Raw genomic sequence first — 15692 nt, forward strand, 5'->3', positions numbered from 1 at the left:
CCCAAACAACCTGCCAGTAGCAGCCATGAAACTCCACGGCACTGAAAGGGACAGAGCATCTGCCCAGCCTGACCAGAGACCACGATGGCCATTTAGAAACAACCACCTTTGAAAACTGAATTTACAGGTCCAACACACATAATCTGAGCTTTTGATTCCTTGGTTATAAAAGTGCTTTGAGTAAGGTTCTAAACCCTCAGTTCACAAAACAGGGAAAATACCAAAAGTGGACAAGATATGAAGAAAGTGTAAGAAAAGGGAAGAAAAAAAAAAAAAAGGCCTTAAGCTTGAGCTTGGAATTTCACCAGAGTGAACTTTAAGACTAGTAGAAAACCAGTATTTGTAGCTGGAATTTTTACAGCAGACTACATGGTATCTCATGTTGAGCATTTTCTAGGACAAGTATTTGTACATGAAGAAGTGAAAATCATTTAGGACCAAGAGCATCTTGAAATAATTTGACTGACAACTTCCAGAAACCCATTTTACTCCTGAAAACCATTTCTGTGGCCAAACTCCCAAAAGAACACCGGAATGAATGCTATAAAAATAACTTTTGGACACGTGTAACCAGATGACACACGGAACAGTGACACAGCGATCCTGAGTCAAATGGCCACGGCTCAAGTCCCTAGGAAGGGAGAAAGGCGACTTAGAGCGGAGCCACTCCTCCTGTTGGCAAATGTCGCGAGTTTAACGCCTCAGCCACAAACATTCTACGATTCTCTCCAGCTCTGGATCTAGCAGTGGCCAGGTGGGAGGTTTGGGCAGGGCTGGCTGGGTGAGGAGGGGCTGGGCGATGCCCTGGGCCTGTCCCCACCACGGGAGCACTTAGTGGCACTTGTTCAGTACAAGTGAGGTCTCGGTGCAGTGTCTGAGGAGATGGGAACTGCTTTTCTCCCAGGCAGAAACCCGAGGCCGGTGTCTGCAAAGCAAGAAGAGCCATCAGCCTGTGCCCGTATCCCTCTTTGGACTATCCACAGCCAGCTCTCGGCCGGAGAGGGGGATCTGCTGTGCCACTCAAGATTTCCTCAAACAGCACATAAAATTTGAGATTTTTTTTTTTTTTTTTCTTTTTCAAGGAGAGCAGGTACAAAAATAAAAGAAATCCATATACTCTGAAAATATACTGGAAACTGCCACCACAGATGAGGTACCATTTATCCCGACCCCCCACCCCCAAACTGCAAACATCAAAATATATATGTTTTTAAACAAAAGAAGAATATCTGGCTATTTAATCTCAGTTAAAATGACAGCACCCTTTGTTACACTTGATATTTCACACCATTAATTCTCTTTTGAAAAAAAACGAAGATATCTAACTAACCTTGATTCCTTGCTTTTCTCCTCATTCCTTAGTGCAGTAATTGTCCATCTCCATTTAAATAAATATAGCAGCTACAGCATCATAAATGTGTGGCCCTCACAACGTCAGTAACTTGATATCGTAATACAAAGAAGTATCGGCACTTGACGTAGATATTTGCAAAACCAAGAAGAGAGATTAAAACTTCCAAATACTCTTCACATGAAAACCAGGTACAATGTTACCTTGACAACTGAAGTCACTTTGCCAATGAAGTTTCTTTAGTTTTTGGTGAAAGTAGTGAGCAAAAAAGCTTCTCAAATCCGAGTCACCGAGCGTGGGCAGGGTGAGAAGCAGCTTTGAAAGGAGAGCTAGAAGGCTTTGTAAAAAGGAATTTTCAGCTAAATGCCAGAAGTCCACAAGAACTCTTTGTAAAATAGGTTTTTTTACAAAAACAAAAAAAAAAGTTCTCCGTTCCAAAAGAAATTTCTGTATAAAGCTTAAGCTGAACCTTTTTCAAACAGCATTGATACTGAGAGAACTTTAGGAGAAAAGTGTCAGGTCACAGACTGGGAAAAACATCTGAGAGACTCACTGAGAACCCACCTCGCTCACAGGGCTCTGTCACACCTCCCTCCCTGCACCAGGTGTGCCCGAAGGCACTCACAGGGACAGGGCACTCCGAGCTGGGACCCCCTGGCTCCGGGGGTCCCCAACCCCTCGGGGCCCGCTGAGCCCCCCAGCCACCCCCACCGAGCACCCTCAGCCATGCCCACCCCCACCACTGTTTCCAGTGCAATTTGAGCCTCGCCAAGTCAGCCTTTTACATTATTTTCCTTGTTTCTGAGAGATAGGACAGATATCTACACCAGCTGTTAGTAAAGCTCTTGCAGACAGTGTTGTGAACAGCACTACGGACATTTCCATACAATATACAAACGCACAAAATACAGTACTTGGTTTTTCTGGCAGAAAAAAAAAGGGGGGTCATGCCTGGTGAAGCAAAATGGGCTCAGATTTTAGGCTCAAAATACAGTATATTGGCAAACAGCAGATTTGGTGAGAACGAGGAGAGAAGCTACTTAGACCAACCAGGTTTTCATGTGAGAGCAGGTGGAGGTCAGGAGGGCTGGGATCACAGCAATGCCCATACAAACAGCTGCAGTAAATATACTATGAACCAGTGCAAATAAAAACAGTCAAAAATGCAGTTCACGAGTTTACAAAGTGCAAAACTCCCCAGTCCCCTCGTTGAATAAATGCTCGTCTCTGACATCTTAAACATTGGTTTTAAAGTGGAATGAAAGAGTCCCATTGGTTTGTTTCACATTTCGGTGATTTAACATGTTAGAACTATCCCAGCCCTCTTTATTTGCAAAGTGAAATGAAGTTACCAATAACTTAATTTTAAAAGGAAAGTCACTATCAAAGAGGAAAAAATCCTAAAAACTTTTATTAATTCCAGACATTTTACTGATGTCAAATAGGTTTAACTAAGCATGTAAAAACTGAGATCTTAATACAAAACCCTTTCCATTTAATTCAAATATGCTCCACATTTCAAAGCCAAAAATAAGGCCAATTCCTTTGTTAAATCAAAAGACTGCAGCGACAAGTAAAACTTGCAGAAGTCTAGAAGCGTTTTTTGTATTTTTTTTTTTGATTTAAAAAAGGAAAATTCAAGATTCCTTCTGACTATAAAACTTTCCTTTCAAAATTAAGGCTTTTACTTTGTCCTTTTAAAATCCTGGAGGTGTCCATTCTCCCACGGTCCGTGGTACAGACACTGCTTCAGTACAGCTCAATGGACACAGTTTTTCTTTAGAATGCTTATTGCACTAAAAGATAGCAAAACAAGTTGTCAGTTTCTTTTTTTAAAAATAAACATGATTACATTTCTAAAAAATAAAAGTTGATGTTGACCATATGTTCTGTAATAATTAAATTAAAGCATTATTATTACTCTAATAAATATAAAAGAAACAAAAGGAAGCTAAACTTCAAACACACATACATATGAATCACATTAAGGTGTGAGAGGCAGCAAGTAAAGTAGCAGGTTTCTTTTTTTTTCCAAAAAGACCTTAGCTCTAAAGTTTCAGTTCTGGTGATTACTGTATGCCATCCCAGAAAACCTGGGACATCGGATCTCACGTGAAGCTTCAACAGATTTGACTTGCCAGATAGGAAAAAATTGAAACTTTTGGACTAGGTAAAACAGCAGCTTTAGTAAATTCCCCCAGGGAGCAAGAAGAGTTGGGTCACTACTGCCTGCACATGAACCATGAGCTTCTTGGATTGCTTTTGAAAGGGAACTCTTGGAGCTGAGAACTCCAAAGCTGTGAGAAAAGACACAAAGGCAGCCGTTGGCTAAATTAGGTTCAAATTATTGGATTAGTGTGCAAAACATCTTCCCCCCCATCACTGTTACCTAGCTAGTGCTGTACATTCCAATGCACTTGGATATGTTCACATTCCAATGCTCGATGGCAATACTGAGAGAAAGATTCCTCAATGCACGGGGGTTAAAAACTTATTTTCTTTTTTGCACACTTCCCTTCTCCAAACAATCACTGTGATTGTTTCTAAAAGATGGTTTGCTTTTTGTTTTAAATTACACAATAGATTTTAGTTTATTATTACTATCTTTTTTTTTTTTTTTTTTTTTGCAACAATAGTTGTGCTGCCGAGCAACTTGAGGTAAAGGCAGAAGAGGGTTAAACTACGAGAAATAATAATTAAAAAAAAATTATGGCGGTGCTTCCCACGGGAGCCCGCCCCAAAAAAGCAGTTGGCTGGTTTCATATTGCATAATAGTGCTGTGTTCCTGGATGAAGTAAACAATCTTCCTCGTGTCAATTTAAGGGTGAGCCTCTCGCCCCTGCACAGCGTCAGCTCCAGCACGATGGGAGGCACAGCCCCTAAACCAACCCCCTGGAACATACATTGTATGTGGCTTAAGTTCTCAGTTCTCCTCTCGGTGAGTGTCTCCGGGTCATCGACTTAAGCGAAGTACATCGTGCGTAAGGTGTCTTGGTGAATCTGTACAGCCTTCGCCAGCGCCTGCGGGTCTCGCCCGTTGCTCTGTCCTGACACGTGGCTCCCTTCAGCACTGCAGGGAACGAGGGAGAGACAGGCAGGGCTGTAAATTGTATTAATTTGGATCAAAAAGCTGCTTTCGCATCTCTTTGACAGAATCACCAAGGTTGGAAATGACCTCTAAGGTCGAGTCCAACCTGTGATCGATCCCAACCTCATCACCCAGCCCAGAGCACTGAGTGCCATGTTCAGTTGTTCTTCAGCACCTGCAAGGATGGGGACTCCACCACCACCCTGGGCAGCCCCTTCCAATGCTTGACCACCCTTTCCATGGAGAAATTCCTCCTGACATCCAACCTGACCCTCCCCTGGCACAGCATGAGGCTGTTTCCCCTTGACTTGTCCCTTGCTCCCTGGAAGCCAAACTAGCCCTGGTTGGACCCTCCTGTCAGGGAGTTGTAGAGACTGAGAAGCTCTCACTTTTCTCCAGGCTCAGCCCCCAGAGCTGCCACCCACAGGACTGACTCTCCAGACCCTTCCCCAACACAGCATCAGTGACAGAACTGGACACTGAGAAATATCAACTCTTGTATTCACCCAGCAACCTCGAGCCTTTTGACAAATCTCTTCACCGTGGCTGCTCAGCTTGTTCATCTAAAAATAAGCCTTTTATAAATACATTGATGGCTTGAAGGTTATAAAATATTTCTGACGTAGAGAGTTAGATAAGTGGAAGCACTTAACATTTGGTTCATTCATGACTACTCTGATCCTAAAGCAAAAAAATTAAATCACTGGCTTGATTGCCTCAGACCACGTCAAAGTCATAACAAAATACTTCAGTAACTGAATTCTTTTAATCTGAGTGTTATTCAGTAGAATCCACCAACCCACTCTGGTCTGATGTAGAGCAGCACCTGCCAGGAGTGACGCTCTTAACATCAGTCCTAGAGGCAGCAGAAGCTAAGCGCCAGACCAGCAGGAATGCCCCGCAGTCAGGCGGCTTTAGGCCTGACAGCAGAGGAGAGCAGCAGGGAGCAAACCCTGAGCACAGGCTGTGATGTACCTGTCGTGTTCCTTGTCCACGAGGTGGTAGCGTGCTCTGAATGCCACCAGGTGAGCGTAGTAGGCCGGGGCCGGGATGGAGACGGAGCGGGTGCAGCGCACGTACGTGTGGCACAGCTGGTACGTCAGCAGCTGCAGCTCGTCCGCCGTGAAGCAGTTGTCATCCCACAGCACGTGGTAGTGGGAGGGACGGCTGGTTCCCTGCAGAGATGGGGATGGAGGGTCACTTGCCTGGGTTTCCATAAACAAGTCAGGTTTTGATGTTCAGAAAGAGCCAGGCTATCTAGTGTGGACGCCTACGTAACGGCAGCCGAACGCGTTCAGTTTTATGTCAGGCCTAAATGTATTTAAAGATGAATAAGTCTAACATATACATGATTATATTGCTCTAAATGTTCTTGCTTGCATAAAACCCCTTCTACATAACCCTCAGTGATCAACATCTGCTCCCAACATGACTAAACCATAATTACAGCTCCTTTTACCTACCTTCAATTAAACTGTTTCTCATGAAACATCCCAGAGAAACACCCAGTGCTTTTAAATCCTTCCAGTTCCTGAGCACTCTAACTGCAAGTATGAACACTAGAAACTCAAGTGAAATCTTACAGTGCACCTGAATTGGGTAAATAGTTGTGCTTTAGCCAAGCTACAAGTCTCTCCTTTTAAAACAAATATATCTGGAGTATCAATTTAGTTGAGGTTCTTTATGCCTTGCTATATTAAACACAACGAGCTGCAACTACACCCAGCATTTCTGCCTCAAATTTGATACAAATCTTTTTCCACAGGGACAGAAAGCAGCTTGCTCAGACACAGTGTAAAGGTTGACAAAAAACCCATTGAAATGATTCAAAACTGGAAAAGAAGTCATGCCCAACCAACCTAAACAAAACTGATGGCAATGTGGTCAGACTCAAGTGATAAAAATTTAAAGAGTAATTTTTTTTTTTTTTACACTTTAAGCAATAGTATGATAAAAGTTGAAATATTTTTTCAGAAATACTAATGTCACAAACTAAAGTGACCTCTTAAAAACCAACTTTGAAAAGCACCACTTACCATCAGTGCAAATTTAAATGTGCAGCAGAGACCACCTGTTAAGCAAATCATCCTCTAAGTCTCACAATAATGTTTTATCTCAGATAAAACTGAGCTAAAAGAACATTTCCCTGCTAAGCAACCGTTTGTAAACAGGTGTCACAAAAAGAAGAAAAACAATTTGTTCTAAATTCACATTTACTTACACAAAGCAACCATACCTGTATTCCAGCATGGCTACAGAGGTAAAAATCGAACTCGTAGGGGTGTGTAATGTCTGTATCTACAGTTGTCCCAGCTGGAATATTGCCACTTCGTCCAACCTAGAGAAGAGGTTTGGTAAGTGCGGCCTCAGCTGTTTATACAGCTCAACTGTAATGAAAAATACAAGTTTCTATTCACCACTGGCAAGGTTTCGGCACATCAAGTGCCACAGAACTGTTTGGAATGTGCCTCTGCATCAGACCTTGGAGTTTTGACAAGGACACTGGATGGCTCTCCAGCACCTTACACAACACTGCACCTCCAGCACATCAGAACCTTCCAGCTCAGGCTGAGAAGCTGCAGACATTTGTATTTAGGACTGTCAGCTTCAGTTTGGATTGACTAACTCAGAAAAAAGGTTCCACCATTTTGTACTTTCTTCTATTACTGCTGGAGATTGGTCCTGAGTAGTCACATGGATTTTAGCCCCAGTGATGTTGTGGAGGTTCTTAACAGACTTAAGGTCCATGATTTTTCAATTTGGGGCCCCATTTTATCAAATCAACACTTCCCTTGCAGGCACATTCAACCAGATGGACAGAAGTCCATTCAAATATTTTCTCCAGCAGCCTAAGAGCTCCTCGTGTAGCTTTCCCAAAAGGCTCCTCAGAGGGCAGTGATTACCCTTTCTGTTCTGTCAGCACAGAACAGCCGCGTATGATGTCGCTTCTGCACCACAATGTAGGTTATTCCAGGCTGGTAATCCTTCTCCAAACTGATGCAGGCTTCTCTAATGGCCAGCAGCTCATAATACAAAACCTACAAGCACAAGAACAGAGGAGTTTAGGTTTTCCTTTCGCTGTATTCTACACACAACACCTACTAACTCGGTGTAGTTAACGGGCCCAATTTTGGCACACAACTGGTAATCTCAGAAAGTACTTAGAGATACGTGGTTTCCCAAATTTGAAGACTTCTCCTTCCCAGACAGGAAAACAGCTGCAACTCTTCTTACCCAACAAGATGAAGAAATTCTCTCCTTAATTATCTTGTGTAAATGTAAGCAACTCAAACAGTACAAAACAAGACCTGCAGCTACTACGGAGTAAGAGACTCCTTCAAGAAACCCACAACCGAACCAACCTGTCGGAACTGTCCCTCAGAGACCCCGTCCCTGTAGAAGATGATACGGGTGGGCTTGAAGCGTGTTGATTTGTAGAACTGGATGAGCAGCTCCCTGACCATGGAGGCCAGGTCCTGGATGATCTCCTGCCGGGGCCGCTGGACCCTCACCGTGGCACAGTACCGGCTGGGATGAGCATCCATGCTGCCTACAACCTGTGGGGAGAGGGCAGCAGTGCAAGCTCAAATCTGTGCCAAAACAATTAAAAACAAAAAAGCCAAGAGCGGCAAGTACAAGATGTTTGTGCTAAACAACCACCACAGTAACACCTTCAACAGGAACTTGTACTTGCTACAGGTTCAACACCTTTTGCCCCCAGGCATCTTGAAATGCACCTACAGAATTTGGCTTCTCACTAAGGCATATTTTTATAATCCAGACAGACATTTTTCTGTGACATTTTCTCACCTTTTAACACTGAGGAAAACCTCAGCTTCCCTTAGTTACTTTAAACACAGATGCAGTTTCCATAACCACAATCAATGACAACTAAAATACCAAGGGGATGAAGTAGGAGAGCACTGACTAAGCCTCCAATCACCACCTTGAGTTTTGGATTGTACCAACACAAAAGGTAAGAAATATCAAAAACATTTCTGCCAAACCAGGCCTTTAATGACACTTTTCTCCTTTAAAAACCCAAAAAATATTACTAGCTAACTGTTGCAGTAAGGTAGAAAAATCATAAAGAAAGGCCTCATAAAATCAGGCCTGCTCTGGCTGGCCTGTCATTTCTTGTAAGTCAAGCCAGCACTTTGCAGGTTCCCATGTGAAAGCAATCCTGGTGTGAGCAGTTTGTTAACATAACAATCTATTCCTGGGTAAAAAAAAAAACTAACACCTGCATAAAGTGTTTTTACACCGTTAGATAGAGAAATGAAAACTCTCTCTCACAAGCAACTTTCCCTGCAGGTACACGTGGAGAGTTTGAGTGACAGGGTAACAACTTGTTCCTAACCAATAAAGTAATTGGCAAGAAAATGCCTGACCAATTGGAGTCACACGTGAGGTCTGTAAAACTGTATAAAAAGGAGTTATGTGAATAAAGAACGGGCTTTTTCCACCCTGAAGAAAATGGAGTCCTGTGTGATTTATTCCCATAGCTAATGTTACCAAGCTGTGTTATTTCCTTGAGAATATTTCTGCAGAAATATATTATTTAACAATGCCATTTTACCTTGATTTAAAAATTAAAGAGCTAAGGAACCACTCTGAAGTATAAGGCAGCTTTTTTCTTTTAAACACATGATTTTTAATATCATTGGGAATGTGTACAAAGAACTGGCATAAGCCCTGAAAGATATGTAATACATACGTAAGACATAGTCCATGAGTTGCACTTACTATTCTAACATTTACACACGATGAAAAGCCACCATGTAAATTTAATAAAACTTACAGCAGCAATGGAAGGCTTCTTTCCATCTCCAGCTGGAGGGTGAGTGACATCAGCTCCCAAAAAGATCACTGGCTGCTGGAACACAGAAGGTCTTCAAAAAGAAAAAAGTGCTAAGTCACACTCGTAGCTGAAGAGCTGCCACAAGGTCATCGCTCACCGTGGGGGTTGTTTCTGTCTCAGCCTTATCAGGTACCCGGGCCAAGGCTCAACAATGGGATCTTTGTGCACAAGAGGTGAACTTGGAACCCTCCCCAGCAGAGACCAAAGCACACTGCAAACACACTGCCAGAAGTGGGGCATGATCCTGGTGAGGAGCAGCCCCAGCCGGGGCTTCAGAGGCCCTGTGTGAGCCTGGGGGTCCCCTCAGCACCACTGAGCTATAGCACCAGCATGCACATTATACTGCTCTCCAGGACCTGAGTAGCAGGATGGTCTTAAACTGCCTTTAAAATATTTTTCCTTACACAACTGTTCCTCATTTCAACTTTGACACTGATCAAACATTTGACAAGAACCTTGGCTGAAGACCTAATGCACAGGCCAGCCACCATTCTAAGACTGTGCTGGAAGGAATTGATTTCTACTTCAAATACCACATACTACTATCAGAAGACTATTTTAATTTAAAACTTGGCCACATTTAAATTTTGGGTGCTAAGTAGCAAACATAACCACATCTGTTAAAAGAAAACCCAACGCAATCTCCAGAGTCTTACCGTTGATGAGGTACAAGGATGTTGTTGATTCCTCCTAGCTTAACATTAATCTTCAGGCACAGATTTGAGAGGGTCTGTGGAGATGTTTTAATGACGTTCTTGACCTGAACACACTGTGTGGCCATTCCCAACAGTGTATCTCCCACACGCTTCACCTCCGCTGGGAAGCAAATACAAGGAGACAACTTGAGTCCATTTGAGGTTATTGCTGCATTTCGATCTTAGATAGGTCACAGTAATTCCAGTGTACACACTGTGCAGTAACTTCTAACTTATCTGCATACTCAGACCTGCTTCTGATTTATCTTCAGACACAAAACAGTGGTGGCTAACACCTAAAGGATGGTGCTGAGTAATTTTTAACATATGCCGGGCAGCAGATTTCTCCGAATGATACCTGACCGAACAGGTAAAGACAGCGGCGTGCCCTTACCGTACACAGGTGTCTTCCCTGGCAGGATGACAATGATGAGCTGAAGCCCTGAATAGGTGTTCTTGAGGTGTCGGAACATGGGCTCCACGCTGTCTGCACCCTGGGCGTACTTGCAGAAGCAGGGCTGGCCCTGGATCGGCATCCCGGCGTCCTTGGAGATCTTGCGCAGCTGGTCCGTGAAACCCCTGCAGACGAGGAGATTTTTGGATTTTTGCAGTAGCAAGAGTACACAACAACCAAAGCACAAAGGGACAGAACTGTCAGAAGAGGATGATTCCAAATAGCTTTTAAAGCAGCATTTTAAAAACGTTTGCTATGTGAAGGCTGTACAGCTGTGAAACACCACAGGCCAGAATGGGCTAAAAAACAGTCTAGACACCTTCAGTACTTTGTTCAAGATGTCAGAAGGGACTATATACAGTGATGTCACCGGACAAACACCCACAGTGTACCCAGTTCAGTGTTTTCATTGTAGCTTCCAGCATGGAAGCAAACCAGCCCAGATTCTCACCCTAACATCTCACATTAAACCCAGGTAAAATGCTCATTGTAACCCTACATTCATGTTTACAGTCCAAAGCCTGAACCACAACATGCCTTACTTCAGAATTTCTTCTCTGCACTGTCTCTGTGTTGCAAAGCAAGCTATGGCCCACATCTTGATCTCCACCCCAGTGTGGAACTGTTTCCCTCTCATGTCCCACACGCCATGGCTTGGTGTTGCCACGGTTCGGTTCTGGGGAAACAAAAGCAACAGACACTCAAGTGACTAAACAAGAAGCAGCCGGTGCTACTTGCAGTTTCAAGATAACAAAGAGGAGTTTATTATTCAAAGTCTCATCCCTGTAGAGGCAAGGTGCACAGGAAATCTCTCCTTGAAATGGAAAGCAGAGGAGAAGCCAAAGGCTCACCCGTCCTCCGTACTGCAGCATGGGGGCCGGGAGCACACGTCCTGTCACGTGGGCCATCTCATCCCGCACTTTGAACTGGAACTCTTGGACAAACGGATCTGCATCGTAATTTGCACTTCTCACCTAGGAAAAGTCTCATTTTCAGTGTTACTGAAGTATCGGATTGCAATCCATATAACAAAACATAGGCTAACAGGAACATTGCAGGAGTGTTCTTACACCAATTTCATTGAAAAAGGCTCAGACTCGACTGCTCAACACTATCAACCCATCCCCAGTGAAAACAATTACTACCATGAAATCTAATGGATGAGATAGTTTTGTTCCCGTCATTACTCAAGTGCTCATTTTCAGTTTGTTCATTCAAAAGCATTTTCCAAGCATTTCCTCACAGTAAATTAAGTGCAGAGATGATAATGCAAAGCCTGTATTATGGACTCATGCTATTGTTCCAGGCCATTTAAAATAAATTCTATTAAAAAACGTAGTTAAAATCTGTTCAGTTAAAGGATGAGGAGGAATGAAAAGACTAGGAAGTTTTGCATGGATATAATCCAGCCCAGTGTCACTCTGAGCAGTGTCCCATGGAGCTGGGATTGGGGCACTCACCAGTCTGCTGATCTCCTCCTGCCTGTCTGGGGCAGACCTGGCTGTTGCTTTTATCATGGTCGAGGTCTGATTGTCTGTGAGCTTCTTGATGCACCTCTGGCCAGCCACGATGTTACACACCTGCAGGGGAAAACAGAAGCATTAATTCACACCAGAAGCACTCAGGTCACACCACACTGTACACACATGCCACTATGCTGTCACTGTAAATCACAACCCCAACACGTTTGAACAACTGCCTGTTCTTTCTCGTATTTCTACACTTCAAAGCACTGTAGGATGCAGAGAGTATTTAGTGAAATTAAAGAGTGATGAATATGTAAACCTGTAAACACATTTGTATTCCAAAGAGCATTGATTCTTAACATTTTGCAAACTGACAGAACCCACCCAAACCCAGCTGATCTATCAGAGTAAGGCTCTTACTTCTAAAGGCAGGTAGGTGTGTTTTTGTTCCTGTCCCACTTGCAGACAAGGAAGGTGAGGGTATTTCAGCTGGAGGTTGTATTTCTCTCTGAAATACTGTGCTACTGTCCTCTCCACAGTCTGGCCATTTTCTAGCTGTAAAGGAAAGCTGAGAAGACAGGCATTTTAGTAAAATATTATTTGTCAAATAACATCATCCCAAAATGAATGATATACCAGGTCCTGATACTCAGTGTGAAACTATCAGACATTTCATGCTCTGCCAAAAAGCCTCTTACGTTTGATGACTTGCAGGCCGTCTCGTGACGTTACAGACACGGTACTTCCTTCTCATTGTCCCACAGTGAGTCACTTCTACCTTCAGACCTGCAGAAAAGCATCAAAAAAACTGGTGCCATGACTACACAAACATGTGCACAGGAGACACAAGATTTCAAATGATAGAACATAACAGCTTTGGGGTCAGCATCAAATAGCACAAAGAAATTATTATATTATTTGCCAAACATTTTTACTTTCATTACAATTTGAGTTCTGACTAATCCTGATTATTATCCTCACAAATAAACCATGATGTAAAATATTTAACGTTCAATGTCTTCTGAATTTCATTTCAAAAGCATTGACTGAACTCGGACAGCAGTTTTCACCATATCCTCGTGTTCACATTCTCAATCTTGTACATCTCTCCAAAGTATCAGTTCCAATGTAATTGAAATTAAAAGGACAAAACCAGGTTTGTACTTTATCATCTTTTCCCCCAGCTTTGTGTCCACATTCATCCTGTAGTTTTCTTTAATTTCAATGACCAAATTTAATTTTGCATTTTGAGAACCCCGTCTCAAAGCACCCAGCCTACACTCCAGAGTCTCTCCAGACTTATCTCTGCCCACAATAATCATGAGAGTGGCAGCTCCAAGAGGCTCTGCTGCTGTGACTGTGCACACACTGTGCTGCTCACACAGAGCAGCCTCAACATCTGCTGGGAGCGCTGAGCTTATCACACGGGGGGTGCACAGCATCCACACGCTGCTGCCCTTCCCCAGCTCCACAGGACACACTAAAAACAAACCCTGGGTATTCAAAGGATTCACTTCCAGTAGTAAAGTGGAATACTAGTGAAGTCCAGTACTAAAGGCCTTTGAGAGAGCATTGGATGGCTCATCCTGTTGAGGTCCATGTGGATTGTGTGCCACCGACTGAACACCACCCAAAATCAGGTCCCCAGGCACCAGACATCAGCCTGTGTTTAGTTTACTGGGGACACAGACATCACAAAGAAGCACTGACCGTACCTCCTTGCTCCCTGACAACACTAATTGCATCCAGAACATCAGTATTACTCAGAGGATGGCACAGTAAAAATAAACCACCGCTGCCCTGACACGGCATTAAGAGAAAATAGAGAAAAGAAACCATGGGGCACTGTGACCACAGACAAGGGCTGATGAACACAGAGATGTCTGGAACCCATTCCCTGCTCTGTCATTACTCTGCTGGGACACTACCAAGGCAGTGCCTCCCCCAGTGCTGCTCATGCACAGCCAGCTGGAATGCAGGGCTTGTTTTGCTGTACGTGGTCACGTCCTGGCTGGAGCTCTCAGACCCTACAGCAGCAAAGACGAGTCTGAGAGCAAAGGGACAACTTTCAATATTTTCTGGCTATGGTAACAGAGCCTCTGAGGCACCCGAGATCAAGCAGAGGCAGTTTCTCAACCTCCAGTTACCTGCCCTACAGAATGAAGACAGATGTAAAAGGGAGCATGTTAGGACTAGTACAAAATAAATCCTGTGGTTTTTCAGTCATGACTCTTCTGTGAGCACATCCCTTTATGACTACAGTTCAAATTTACTTTTTAGCTGCCCAGGATTTCAGTAAAGTCTAATCTTGCATCAAGTGTTTAAGAGCTGAGCTCCTCCAAGGCTTTTCTCTCTGCAAATTACACTGGAACAAAGGATATGGGAAAATTCAAACCCAAGTAGCATATATGGAGTGAAACCACTCAAACCAGCAGCTTATGCAATTCCTTTGGAATGGAATTTGGCCTTCAGCTGCAAGTGGTACTTATTTTTCCACAAGGCAATCACTTATTAGAGTTCACTATAACAACACCCTGTTAAAAGAATCAATGTTAGCCTTGAAATCAATGTTCACTTTGCCACAGCACTGAAACAACAGGAGCTCACACACAAAGCCAGGTGGCCTCAGGGACCCTGGGTTAGGAGAGGCTGGCACCAGCCACTTACCTCTGCCCAGGCAATGAACAACGTGCTCCCTCTTTCCCTCTAAGCCACTGGGAATGTTTTTCAGCTCCCATTTCTGCAGAGCTGCATTGTTTCTCTCAAGATTAGAGCTACACACATGGATACTACAAGTCTCTTGGCAATTCCAGGCCCTTCTGATCCATGTTAACCAGGCTTCCAGTTAAAACAATTCCTTTAGAATTAACTTTACTGTGTTAACCTGGGACAAAACCAACCCATTTCTACTCACCCTTTATCTCTTTGGTGAATTTTACCCGATGAGAATCAGTCAGAGGTCTTGGTTGTTCATCAATATTATGAATGTCAAGGACTTCACACATGAACTGAATTACGGGTTGTGCTTTGTAGAAGGCAGTGGCAGAAACTACAAAGAGCAAAATATTAAGTGTAAAAAACCCCAGTCAAGATATTGTGAAGCAGTTCATACATCAATATTTCTTAGAAGTCCATGTAAACCTCAGGCACATTTAGAAACGGAACAGCGAGTTCTGCAGGAGTAAAATACCAAGAAGCCAGCAGAAAGTCTACAGTGACACATCTGTCTCCAGTACAATCATCCTGCTACTACCTGGAATTTCAGGGGTTTGAAAGGGTTTTTCCCCCAGAGAACATTTATTTCTAGAAAGCTGCAACAAAAGAGACATTCTCTTTCACCTCTGTATGAAGCTGCAGAGACAGGATTAATACCTCTCTATTGCAGACTTTTGAATATTAAAAGCTAACATAATTCGACATGCAATATAATTTTGTCAATTACACAATCTGCTCAATTACTGAAACAATATCTGGTGTAGACATGAGCACTATTTTGACTGTGCACAAAGTGTGTTGGTGTAGGGGGAGTGCAGCCCTTGATCTACTCAAATCTCTTACCCTCCCCACATGCTAATGACACAATCACTTTAAGGGACAATATACTGGTTTTAAGCAGGACAGCTGACTTATTCCTTGCAAGGAAGATCATAAATTACCTTCTTGACAAAGTTATAAACAACTGAAACAACACCTTTGGCAGGAAAGGCGAGGTGGGACTAGACACAGCTCAGACACAATCTGTTCCACACATTTAAAACTTTAAGTGTCAACAACAGA

The 15692-nt window shown here is 43.2% G+C and overlaps 1 protein-coding gene across 4 annotated transcripts in view; it reads right to left on the reverse strand.

The window, feature by feature from the left end:
* Positions 1 to 15692, reverse strand: part of AGO3 (argonaute RISC catalytic component 3) — a 33963-nt gene that overhangs the window by 6815 nt on the left and 11456 nt on the right. The window contains exons 6-20 of one of the 4 annotated variants that reach the window (XR_008440571.1): positions 14830 to 14964; positions 12614 to 12701; positions 12336 to 12483; positions 11910 to 12029; positions 11301 to 11423; positions 10992 to 11125; positions 10390 to 10574; positions 9957 to 10116; positions 9241 to 9331; positions 7802 to 7996; positions 7343 to 7477; positions 6676 to 6777; positions 5415 to 5614; positions 4255 to 4421; positions 2737 to 3147 (exon numbers count right to left, since the gene is read on the reverse strand). Coding sequence is in view for 1 of the 4 variants with exons in the window: in XM_053998518.1 (XP_053854493.1) it covers positions 4313 to 4421; positions 5415 to 5614; positions 6676 to 6777; positions 7343 to 7477; positions 7802 to 7996; positions 9241 to 9331; positions 9957 to 10116; positions 10390 to 10574; positions 10992 to 11125; positions 11301 to 11423; positions 11910 to 12029; positions 12336 to 12483; positions 12614 to 12701; positions 14830 to 14964 (1925 nt within the window). In the remaining 3 variants the exon portion in view is untranslated. Of the gene's footprint in view, positions 1 to 2736; positions 4422 to 5414; positions 5615 to 6675; positions 6778 to 7342; positions 7478 to 7801; positions 7997 to 9240; positions 9332 to 9956; positions 10117 to 10389; positions 10575 to 10991; positions 11126 to 11300; positions 11424 to 11909; positions 12030 to 12335; positions 12484 to 12613; positions 12702 to 14829; positions 14965 to 15692 lie in introns of those variants that run through there. The other 3 variants (XR_008440570.1, XR_008440572.1, XM_053998518.1) reach the window with 3 other exon arrangements.

Source organism: Vidua macroura, chromosome 25 (genome assembly GCF_024509145.1).
Source record: "Vidua macroura isolate BioBank_ID:100142 chromosome 25, ASM2450914v1, whole genome shotgun sequence".
NCBI lineage: Eukaryota > Metazoa > Chordata > Aves > Passeriformes > Viduidae > Vidua > Vidua macroura.